At 37.1% G+C, this 13,049-nt stretch overlaps 1 protein-coding gene across 10 annotated transcripts in view; it reads right to left on the bottom strand.

Moving 5' to 3' along the window:
* Positions 1 to 13,049, bottom strand: part of N4BP2 (NEDD4 binding protein 2) — an 85,533-nt gene that overhangs the window by 50,388 nt on the left and 22,096 nt on the right. For 7 of the 10 annotated variants that reach the window (XM_082611505.1, XM_082611497.1, XM_082611496.1 and 4 more), the window contains one exon: positions 252 to 1,386. In XM_082611505.1, the coding sequence (XP_082467631.1) occupies positions 252 to 1,386 (1,135 nt within the window). Of the gene's footprint in view, positions 1 to 251; positions 1,387 to 3,017; positions 3,356 to 5,360; positions 5,828 to 5,854; positions 6,190 to 7,851; positions 10,033 to 13,049 lie in introns of those variants that run through there. The other 3 variants (XM_082611500.1, XM_082611504.1, XM_082611503.1) reach the window with 3 other exon arrangements.

Genomic DNA, 13,049 nt, shown 5'->3' with positions numbered 1-13,049 from the left:
GAACTTATTTCTGTTGATTTCACAAGTTCACAATCTTGGAATCATCTTTAATTTTTTCCTCTATTCTGTCTCTCAAAATATTCTGAGATGAAAGAATTCAATAAAAACTTCTAGAGAAAACAGTGCTATTAGCTACAAAGTTAAAAAAATTAGTAAACATCTCTATGAACTAAAAGTATTCCACATATTCATGCCGTTATATTCAAGTTCATGCATTACACTCTTTCTTTAAACTCAATTAAACCTCATACCTTGCCAAAAAAGATTTTCCTGATCCCGGAAGCCCTCTGAGAAGGACAAGAACTAGTCCAACATATGATGATGTCTTCTTTCTTACAACCTGAGAAACTGGAGTTTCTTGTACCTGATAAGGACTTGTTCCCTCTTTATTTCTCCATACCTTTGTTGGGGAAGTATGAGAAATAACCGGGGGTGGAAATGTATAGTTGACAGATCTCCAGTGTGCAGCTGTGGTTACAACAGGAGCTACAAAGCCATGGTTTCCTTGAAAGAGGTCAAAAGCAGGAATCATTGGATTCCACATTGGTGGAGGGGGAGGAGGAGGCAGCAGTAGAGGGAGAGGGGTAAGTACTGGGCAGTAGTTCACATCCTTCCCCTTTGGTGGCAGTTCAGTCTGTTTGTGTGACTGGAAATTGAATTCTTCAGAAGCTACAAAAGCATCAGGAACAGATTTCTGATCTCCACCTGTACCTAGTAAACCAAGCCCCAGAGTTTGCACAGTAAGGTTTAAAGGAGCCTGAAGTTCGTTGGCATCCAAATCTACAGGGGCTTGAGAGAACTGAGTCTCAACACACACAGATTCTAAAAGCTCTTTCTGAACTTGGTTACTACAATCCATCATAGTGTCATTTGCTACATTTAAAGAACTACTGAGAAGAGAATCTTCCAATGCCGATGTGTTATCCTTTGTAAAACTTTTGGACTCATTTGCAAGTGAATGTGAAGTTAAGGAATTTGAACTTAATGTAGAGGCAGAACTCTCTACATTTTCACTGTTCAAATCCATATTTTGGGTAGAAAGAATGGGAGTCGTACTACTTGAATCTGAATTTATAAATGCACTCGGGTTACTAAAATTATTAACATCTCGCAAAGGCAAAAATGAGTATGCATGGTCATCAGGAGAAGAGTTCAATTTCTCAAAAGCATTCTGTATTAAGGAATCTAAGTCTTCAGTTAGCTGCATGTCCAAAAATGAATCCATTTTTGAATCTTCACTCTCTTCTTCAGGAGGACACTTTTCCATTATTTCAAATCCCACTGCATCTACTTGGTTCTCAGAAGCAACGAAGCTTTTTGAAGGCAATTCTTCTATTTTAGCGTCTGTGGCTGATAATTCTAATAGACAATCCATGGCATTTTCAACTGTACAAGAACGACAACAAAATATATCCGTATGTATTGAAAACAGTAAAATATAATTTAATTAAAATCCACATAAAATTATACTAGAATTCACATTGAATGAAATACAGAGAAATTTATAAATATTCAAGTCATTCCTTAAATTAATATTTTACTAATATATCAGTCTGTATTAGTGAAAGGTTTAAATTATGAAGACATGCAATGTTACTTTCAAACAAACAGTAGTAAACTAGGCTAATGAACTGCCATCAAGTAGATACTGTCTGATGAATTTATTGATTAAAAGTAAAAATATTTGTAATTATATACATTAGGGTTGTTTATAAAGATCCTATAATCAGTTGATTTACTCAACAAATACTAACCTACTGCATGTCCTTTTAAGTATGAAGTATTTTAAGTACTCTCCTAGTAAATGTAATTTGTATATATGGTCCATGCTATGAATTTCACTTAATGCAAAAAATATGGGACTTCCCTGGTGGCGCAGTGGTTGAGAGTCTGCCTGCCGATGCAGGGGACACGGGTTCGTGCCCCGGTCTGGGAAGATCCCACATGCCGCGGAGCGGCTGGGCCCGTGAGCCATGGCCGCTGAGCCTGCGCGTCCGGAGCCTGTGCTCCGCAACGGGAGAGGCCACGGCAGTGAGATGCCCGCGTACAGAAAAAAAAAAAAAAACCCAAAAAATAAAACAAACAAACAAAAAATATGTATGAGCATGTACTACGTATCAGACATACTTTGTACAGAGATGAATAAGACAGCTTTTAACTACACTCAAAGGATTTTTGCAGTCTAATGGAGGCAATTACAGATAATTATGTTAGAAGACAATCACACTATAATATAATATAGGTTAAATAATGCACACTTTTAATAATATACAAATGCCTTAACAGCCTTATAGGAGAGTAAGGAAAGATTTCACATAAGGTAATATGTGAACTGGGAGTCGAAGATCAAAAAGAAACTTGTCAGACACAGAAGGGAAAGGCAAAGCCAGTCTTGAAAACACAAAGCATGTTTAAGGTATTAAGAGAAGTTTGTTGGAATGCGAGTACACGGTAGTATGGTGGGTAAGAGGAGATAAAACTGGAAAGGGAAATTGGGAAGGGTCCTGTATTTCATGGTAAGAAATATCAATTTTATTTTCTAAGGGAACTTGAAGGGAAACTACCTATCATAGCATTTGGGCTAGATGCTTTGTCATCTCACTGAATCTTCAAATTATACTATGAGGTACAGTATTCCTAGCAAATAGATGAAGGAAATGAAGTTCAGAAAGTACATTAACTTAGCCCAAGTCACACAGATACTAAGTGACAGAGCCAGGACTGGTATGTCTGACTCCACTGCTGAGTTCTTCCCCATATAACATAAATACAGAGCCATTAGAATTGTTAAGCATCAGAAATTTGAGGCTTTTTTATATTATTTTTGTGTTTAATCTTGTTTTGTTTTATGGAAGATAAATGTGGAAACAGCACAGCACAGTAGGTAAAAGCTCTGGTCAGGAGTCAGAACGACATTTAAATCCCTACTTGCTGGCAATAACACTTTTAACGAGCTACGTAACTTTCCTAAGCCTTGATTTCCTCATTTGCAATGTGTGGATAATAAAAGTACCTACCTCATAGTGTTGTTGTGAAGATTAAATGAGATAATCCATGAAAAAGGGCTGTGCGCAAGGACTGGCACCTAGTAAGCACCCAATTTATGTTCCCTTAAGAAGAAAAACAAAGAGGGATTGGAGGGGGCAAGCCTGACAGAGAGACCAGTTAGAAGACTATAGCAATACTACAAAAGCTAGAAGCCCTAAACGTGGAAAAAAGAAAAAAGAAAAGGAAAATAAAGCAAATATAAGAGGTATTTCTAAGAAAAAAATCTATGTGATAGAAAAATCACAAAAGAAAAAAAATCAACCAAAAAAATTAATGTGTATATAATAAAAAAAACAGTATTAAGTAAAAATAAGTAAAAGATCAAACTATATCTATATAACACAAAAGAAAAGTTCTTTCACAGAATGTTGAAAAAAAACCAATGGTATAAAACAATGAAAAGCACATGAACAATTCACACAATACAAGAATTAATAAACAATCATACACAAATATATTCAACATTTCTCTTTATCTTAAAAAAATAGCATTAAGAAAAGGTAAAATCTTATTCCTAAAATCTTAAAATAATACCACTCAATGCTCAAAAGGCTGTGACGAAACTCCTTTACTTATACAGTGCTGGTGTCATTACAAATTGCCACACCCCCCCCTTTTTTTAAAATAAATTTACTTTTTAAAGTTAATTTTTATTGGAGTATAGTTGATTTACAATGTTGTGTTAGTTCCTGCTGTACAGCAAAGTGAATCAGTTATACATATACATATATCTACTCTTTTTTAGATTCTTTTCCTATGTAGGTCATTACAGAGTATTGAGAAGAGTTCCCTGTACTATACAGTAGATCCTTATTAGTTATCTATTTTATATGTAGTAGTGTGAATATGTCAATCCCAATCTCCCAGTTTATCCCACCCCACCCTTTCCCATGCTGATACCATATGGCACACCTCTTTAGTAGGCAATTTAGCAGTATGTTTCCAAGAGCCAAAAACTGTCCTAACCCTGTGATAGAAGAAAATAAAACTTTGGGACTGAGAAAAAAGCCAAAAGACAGAAAAGGTTATTTGTACCAAGATGTTCTTTGCAATATTAATTATCCATGTAAAACTTAGTTATAATTAAATAAATTAGAGCACAACAACCCAATGGAATATTAGAAAGCTATTAGAAATAAATATAAAGACTGCAGCCAATACTGAAAAAAATGCTTATGTTAGGCTAAGTTTAAAAAGTAGAATATACAATTTCATCAATGTTATTATTCAAACTACTCAAAACATCAGTATTTATGAACAAGGTGTAGAGAAGATCCTGGAAAACTGAAATGTTTTTTGTTAGGATGTAAGGGTAATATATTTTCCTTGTAATTCTTCATTGCTATGTCAGTGCATGTGCAACAAATAAAGTTTAAACACATCAAAATTAGGAAATAAATGTTGAAGCCACAAGTAAAATTGTAAACACTATCATTTCTGAGCATCATGTGGACTGCTGAAAACTGGTTTTCTGTATACATATCATAACAGTATAGATAAGATATGCTCACATCACAGACCACGGAATGTAAAAAAAATGGAAGTTTATCACATTACCAAAACTCCCTAAACCTAGAATAATTTTATCTTATACTAATCATGGCCAATAGCAACACTAAACATCAATATTTAATTTACTCATCAGTCAAATTTGATATCTATGGCTGCAAACATACATCTAAACAATTTATTACAAGTCATTAATAACTTACTATACTGAAGACTTTATCAAAACAAACCAAAAAAACTAAAACTCAACCTTCACTGAAAAAGTCCCAGTAGGTACCTACTATTATTATTCTCCTTAGCAGATAAGAAAACTGAAACCAGAGTTAAGTGACAGAGCTGGAAATCCAACCTAGTTTTCTTGACTCCAAAGCCAATTTTTTGAAACCGCACTACTCTATTAGCCTCAATTCTTTTTTTTTTTCTCTTTTTTTTTTTTTTTTTTTTTTTTTTTTTGCGGTATGCGGGCCTCTCACTGTCGCGGCCTCTCCCGTTGCGGAGCACAGGCTCCGGACGCGCAGGCCCAGCGGCCATGGCTCACGGGCCCAGCCGCTCCGCGGCACGTGGGATCCTCCCGGACCGGGGCACGAACCCATGTCCCCTGCATCGGCAGGCAGACTCTCAACCACTGCGCCACCAGGGAAGCCCAGCCTCAATTCTTAATCAGCTCTCGTGTCCACAATTATAATTACCTTTTCATTCAAAAAATATTTACTGAGATCCTACTGAGTCATTTGGTATTTGAGGGCTTGGAGACACAATAGTAAAACAAAAGTTTTTTAAATCCCTGTCTTTAAGGAGCTTACATTCCAGGCCAATGGTTCTCAACTGGGGATCATATTGCCCCCAGGGGACATAAGATGATATATAGAGGCATTTTTAGTTGTCACAGCTGGGGTAGCAGGGAGGAATGTGCTACTGGCAGCTAGTGGGTACAGGCCAGAGATGCTGCTGAACATCCTACGATGCACAGGAAAGCCACGCACAACAAAGAATTATCTGGTCCAAGTCAATAGTGCCAACCTATTCTAGAAGGAAGATAAAAAGAAATAAAACATAGAATATGATATCTACACATACATCTTACACTTAGAACTGTACATTTCTTGAAAGAAGCTAAGCTTTACTCTTCTTCATATCCCTTGTAATACCCAACTTATACCTTGCCCTCAGCAGATATTCAAAAAATGATGAACACGATAGAAATAAGGTAGTCATTTTCTATATTACGACTGGTCATGGCATAGTACATGAAATCTTCTTATAAGATGCAAAGGGTTCAAACTAAACTTTTTCTCACCTTTGAAATCACACTCAGAAAGCATCAAATACACTACATCAGGATCCAGATCAGAAAACATCTCTGAGATACTGGTGAAGAGTTCTTCCTGATCAACGTTTGTCTCACACATGGAAGGAAGAGTAGTGGTTGGCTCCTCACGACTAGCAACACTGGATACAACTTCCTTAGAGTTTGTAGTCTTCCGAAAAGGATTTCCCCCAAGATTTTTCCTTCTCCTTGGCATTCTGACTTCCAAAACTAAAACATTTCCCTTCTCTTATTTGTTTGATATTTAAGTCATACCTCAAAGAAAATAGGGTTAAATATCTTGCACAATCCAGCAGTAATAGGACCTAAAATAGAAAGCAAGTTGAAACACTCAGACTATAGTTATATTTCCATGTCTAAAATCGGAATGACATCTTTATTTAAGAAAGTACCATCAACTCTGGTGGCAGCAAAGCCAAAAAGCAGTCAAACAATTTCTCTCTCCAAAATATTCAAGTTATTCAGGATTGAACATGTTAAAAATTAAGATATTAACAAATGTAATATATTTTCAGAACAGTGAGTACACTGTTTTAGTACAATTATTTCATTAAAAAAAACAGTATTCATAATGAGAATGCCTACTGAACACCTATTTGGATGTCCACTAGGCATCATAAGCTTAACATGTCCAAAACTGAGCTCCTGATCACCTACTTCACACCTGTTCTTCCTAGTCTTTCCTATCTCAATTAATGCCATTCTATCCTTCCAACGGCTTAGGTCAAAAACCTTGGAATAATCCTTGAATCTTGTCCAGCCCACATCCAATCAGTAAGCCAATTTTGTCAATGCAACCCTCAAAATGTATCCAGAATATGATCATTCCTCACCATATCCACTGCTACCACAGCAGGTTAGTATAAAAGTCTCCTAACTAATCTCCTTGCTTCCACCCTTGCCCCTTCAGTCATAACAACTAGAGTGACTCAGTTAAACCACAGGGTCAGATCATGCCCCTCTTCTGCTAAACTATCCACTAGCTTCCCATCTCATTCAGGATAAAAGCCAGAGCCCTTAAAAGGGCCTATAACGCAGACACTTTTTACTTCGGTGCTGTCATCCCTAATCCTCTTTTCCTTGCTCATGTCACTCCAGCCATACTTCACCTCCTTCTTCTTCAAACATCAGCCATGCTTCCATCTCAGAACCTTTACATTTGGTCCCTTCTACCTAAACTAATATTATCCCAGGTATTTAAAAGATGTATTTCCTCCTATCATTACTCCTATCATTACTCAATTGTTACCTTCTCAGCAAGTCAGTCACCCAACACCACTTATCCCTTTTTCCTTACTTGAATTTTCTCCCTAAGATTTACCTTCTAACATAGTGTATGTTTTATCCATTTGTTTTATTTATGTATTGTATTTACTACCCATATTCCAGTAAAATGTAAACTCCACAAGGGCAGGGACTGATAGATCTGGAGAACTCTGACAATCTACTTGCTTTCTCCACTTGGATCTATTTAATAAACAATTCAAATGTAACACATCTAAAACCAAATGTCTGATATTTTCTCAAAAACCTGCTCTAACCATTTGGTCTGGCTACTGTCATCTTTCACCTGTATTCCTGACTCCTAAATGGTCTCCCTGCTTCCACCCTTTGTCCCCTACAGTCTACTTTCAACACACCAGCCAGAATGATCTTCATACAACATATAAGTCGGAATGAATCAGGGTCTGCTTTAAATTCTCAAGTGGCTCTCCATGTCACTTAGAGTAAAAGCTAAAGTTCTTACTATGGCCCGCCTCCCTTTTGGCCTTTAATATACTCTTCCCCAAGATATTTGCATTGCTAACTCTCTCATTCCTTCAAATCTTTGCCCAAGTGTCACATTCAATGATTTCTTCCTTGATTACCCAATTTAAAGTCATATCACCTACTTTCTCTGCCCCAATTTCCCTTTCCTGCTAACCACCCATTGCCCTTAACACCTTCTAACATACTATAAAATTTACCTTTTAATTAAATTTATTGTGTCATAGCTCTCTCCATCTTCGAGGACTGCAATGTCAATATGGCAGCCACCAGCCACATGAGCCTATTTAAATTTAAATTAATTAAAATTAAATAAAATTACATTTTTATATATTAGTATCAGATAAAGTAGAATTCAGAGCAAAAAAAAAATCAGCAGAGACAGAGGACATTATATAATCATAAAGGATCCATCTACCAAGAACACGTAGCAACTCTAAATGTGTATGCACCAAACAACAGAGCCATTAAATAAGTGAAGCAAAAACTGACAAAATTGAAAGGAGAAAGAGACAAGCTCACAATTATAGTTAGAGACTACAATACCTCTCTCTCAATAAGAGTAAATAGACAGAAGATCAGCAAGGATACCGAAGCACTCAATAGCACCATCCTTTAAGGATCTAATCAACATTTATAGAACACTACATTCAACAGCAGCAGAATACATATCCTTTTCAAGTGCCCAAAGAACATATACCAAAATAGACCATATCTTAGGCTATAAAACAAACCTCAACACTTAAAAGAACTGAAATCATATAAAGTATGTTCTCTGACCACACTGTAATCAAACTAGAAATCAATAACAAAAAGATAACAGGAAAATCTCCAAACACTTGGAACATAAGCAATATACTAAATAATTCATGGGTCAAAGAGGAAGTCTCAAGGAAAATTTTAAAATACACAGAAATGAATAAAAATGAAAATATACGATATCAAAATTTGTAGAACACAGCTAAAGCAGCAATGGCAGAAATTTATAGCAAATTTATAACTAAATGCATACATTAAAAAAGAGGAAAAGTCTCAAATCAATAACCTAAGCCCCCATCACAAGAACCTAGAAAAAGAAGAGAAAAATAAACCCAAAGCCAGTAGGAAAAAGGGAATAATAAAGATCAGAGAAGAAATGAATAAAACTAAAAACAGAAAAACAATCACTACAGACCCTGCAGACATCAAAAGACTAATAAGGGGGCTTCCCTGGTGGCGCAGTGGTTGAGAGTCCGCCTGCCGATGCAGGAGACACAGGTTCGTGCCCCGGTCCGGGAAGATCCCACATGCCGCAGAGCGGCTAGGCCCGTGAGCCGTGGCCGCTGAGCCTGCGCGTCCAGAGCCTGTGCTCCGCAACGGGAAAGGCCACAACAGTGAGAGGCCTGTGTACCGCCAAAAAAAAAAAAAAAAGACTAATAAGGGAATATTATAAAGAAATGTACATGTGAAAGTTTAGGGAATATTATAAACAAATGTACATGTGAAAGTTTGACATCTTCTATGAAATAGACTTATTTCTCAAAAACCACAAATTATCAAACTCACCGAACAGGAAATAGATAAAAGCTCTATGATTTTTAATGAAATTTAATTCACAATTTACAAATTCCCAAAAAAGAAACTCCAGGCCCAAATACCTTCAATGGAGAAGTTTACCAAACTTTTTTTTTTTTTTTTTTTTTTTTTTGCGGTACGCGGGCCTCTCACTGTTGTGGCCTCTCCCCATTGCGGAGCACAGGCTCCGGACGCGCAGGCTCAGCGGCCATGGCTCACAGGCCCAGCTGCTCCGCGGCATGTGGGATCCTCCCGGACCGGGGCATGAACCCGTGTCCCCTGCATCAGCAGGCGGACTCTCAACCACCGCGCCACCAGGGGAGCCCTACCAAACATTTTTAAGAAGAATTAACTAACCCTATATAATCTCTTCCAAAAATGGAAGAGAGAACCTTCTTAATTCACTTCATGAAGCCAGTATTGTTATCCTGACACCAAAATCAGACAAAGCCAGTTAAAAAAAAAAAACAAAACCTACAAACCCATATACTTCCTGAATACAGACATAAAAATCCTTAACAAAATATTACAAATAGAATTCAGCAATGTATTTTAAAAGAATTATATACCATGATTAAGCGAGGTTTATTCCAGGGATACAAGGCTGGCTCAATGTTTAAAAATCAGTATCCCACCCATATTAATAGGCTAATGAAGAAAAACCACAATTGCATCAATGAACGAAGAAAAAAAGTGACAAAATTCAACACCCATTCATGATAAAAGGTACCCAAAAAATAGGAATATAAGAGAACTTCCTCAACTTGATTAAAAGCATCTACAAAAACTCTACAGATAACATTTTATTTAATAGTAAAATACTATATGCTTTCCTCCTAAGACTGAGAACAAAGCAAGGATGTCTACCTTCACCACTCTTATTAAAGATAATGCTGGAAGTTCTAGCCTGTGAAGTAAGAGAAGGTAAGGAAATAAAAGACATACCGATTCAAAAGGAAAAAATAAAACTGTCCCTATTTGTAGATGACATAGCTATCTATGTGGAAAATCCCAAAGAACTGACAAAATCTCCAACATATAAGTGAATTCAGCAAAGTGCAGGATACAAGATAAACACACAAAAGCAACTGTATTTATATATTCTACCAATGAATACATGGGCACTGTAATTTAAAATACAATATGACTCACAAATGCTCCAAAAAATGAAATATTCTGATATAAATCTAACAAAACATATACAAGGCTTGTATGCTAAAAATACAAAATCATGATGAAAAATATCAAAAATGTAAATGAATGGATTCATGGGCTGTTAGACTCAATATAGTAAAGATGTCAATTCTCCCCAAATTGATATACAGGTTTAACTCAATTCCTATCAAAACCCCAGCAAAGATTTTTTTGTGGATATGGACAAGATTATTCATAAATTTAAATGGAAAGACAAAGGAACTAGAATAGTTAAAACAATTTTGAAAGAGAATAGAGCAAGAGGAATCAGTCAACTCAATTATAAGACTTGTTATAAAGCTAAACTTATCAAGACTGTATGGTATCAGGGGAGGGACAGACATATAGATCTGAGAACAGATTATAGATTTGGAAACAGACGAGAGAACCCAGAAATAGACCAGCATGAATATGCCCAACTGACTTCTGACAAAAGTGCAAAAGCAATTCAATAGAGAAAATATAGCCTTTTCAATAAATGGAACTGGAGCAGGTAGACATCCACAGATAAAAAAATAAACCTTAGGGGCTTCCCTGGTGGCGCAGTGGTTGAGAGTCCGCCTGCCGGTGCAGGGGACACGGGTTCGTGCCCCGGTCTGGGAAGATCCCACATGCCGCGGAGCGGCTGGGCCCGTGAGCCATGGCCGCTGAGCCTGCGCGTCCGGAGCCTGTGTTCTGCAACGGGAGAGGCCACAGCAGTGAGAGGCCCGCGTACCGCAAAAAAAAAATTAAAAAAATAAAAAATAAAAAATAAATAAACCTTGACCTAAGTAAGTCTCACACTTTATTAAAAAATAATAATAACTCAAAATGATCAAGGAGGGAACTCTTCTCAATGTTATGTGGCAGCCTGGATGGGAGGGGAGTTGGGGGGAGAACGGATACATGTATATGTATGGCTGAGTCCCTTTGCTGTGCACCTGAAACTATCACAACACTGTTAATCAGCTATACTCCAATATAAAATAAAAAGTAAAAAAAAAAAAAAAAAAAAAATGGACCAAGGACTTAAATCCATAAAACTATAAAACTTTTAGAAAAAAAAAAAAAAAGAAGAAAATCTTCAGGATCTAGGGCTAGGCAAAAACACCAAAAGTATGATCCATAAAAGGAAAAACTGATAAACTGTACTTCATCAAAATTTAAAACTTTTGTTCTGTGAAGAACCTTGTTAAGGGGATGAAAGGAAAAGTGACAGAGAAAATGCTTGCATACCATGTATCTAACATAGGACTAGAATCTAAAATATATAAAAGAACTTTATCAAAACTCAAAAGTAAAAACAGGGACTTCCCTGGTGGCACAGTGGTTAAGAATCCACCTGCCAATGCAGGGGACACAGGTTTGAGCCCTGGTCCAGGAAGATCCCACATGCTGCACAGCAACTAAGCCCGTGTGCCACAACTACTGAGACTGTGCTCTAGAGCCCACGAACCACAATTACTGAGCCCACACACCACAACTATTCAAGCCCACGTGCCTAAAGCCCATGCTCTGCAACAAGAGAAGCCACCACAATGTGACGCACGTGCACCACAACGAAAAGTAGTCCCCGCTCGCCGCAAATAGAGAAAGTCCACACGCAGCAATGAAGACCCCACGCAGCCAAAAATAAATACATTTTAAAATAAATAAATAAATTGATTAATTAAATCAGAGGGGGAAAAGTAACAAATAATTCAGTTAGAAAATGGGGGGAAAAAAACAGAAAAAAACATTACACCGAAAGGATATACAGATGACAAATAGGCACATAAAAGATTACAACATCATTAGCCATTAAGTAAATGCAATTTAAAACTACAATGAAATATTACTTACACATTTATTAAGTTGGCTAACATAAAGAATAATGACAACACCAAATCCTGGCAAGGATGCAGAGAAACTGGATGGCTCATATGCTGCTGATGGGAATGTAAAATGGTAAAGCCACTCTGGACAACAGTTTGGCAGTTTCTTAAACTAAACCTGCAACTACCATACAATTAAGCAATTACACTTCTGGGCGCTTATCTCTAAGAAATGAAAAATTATGTTCACCCAAAAACTTGCACACAAATGTTTGTAGCAGCTTTTATTCATTATAACCAAAAACTAGAAAACAGTTCAGATGCCCTTCAATGGGTAACATGGTTAAACAAACTATGTTACTTCCATTCATGAAGTACTAGTCAGCAATAAAAAGAAAATATACTATTGATATACAAGACCTGGATGAAATTCCAAAGAATTATGCTGAGTACAAAAAGTCAATCCCAAAAGGCTATATACTGAATGGTCCCCATTTATTTAACATTCTTTTTTTTTTTTTTTTTTTGCAGTACGCGGGCCTCTCACTGTTGTGACCTCTCCCATTGCGGAGCACAGGCTCCGGACGCACAGGTTCAGCGGCCATGGCTCACGGGCTTAGCCACTCCGCGGCATATGGGATCTTCCCGAACCGGGGCAGGAACCCGCGTCCCCTGCATCGGCAGGCGGACTCTCAACCACTGCGCCACCAGGGAAGCCCGGCAGGCAGATTCTTAACCACTGCGCCACCAGGGAAGCCTGACTTTCAAATATTTTGACAACCTTATATTCTTAAAATTAATTCAGATTAGTGATGCATTATTCTTATCAGTCACTAATTTTTGTATTTTATGTAACA

The sequence above is a fragment of the Mesoplodon mirus genome (genome assembly GCF_964341445.2).
Source record: "Mesoplodon mirus genome assembly, chromosome: 2".
Taxonomy (NCBI): Eukaryota; Metazoa; Chordata; class Mammalia; order Artiodactyla; family Ziphiidae; genus Mesoplodon; species Mesoplodon mirus.
Note: the sequence above shows the minus strand (reverse complement) of the source record. Positions and strands in the feature narration are given on the sequence as shown.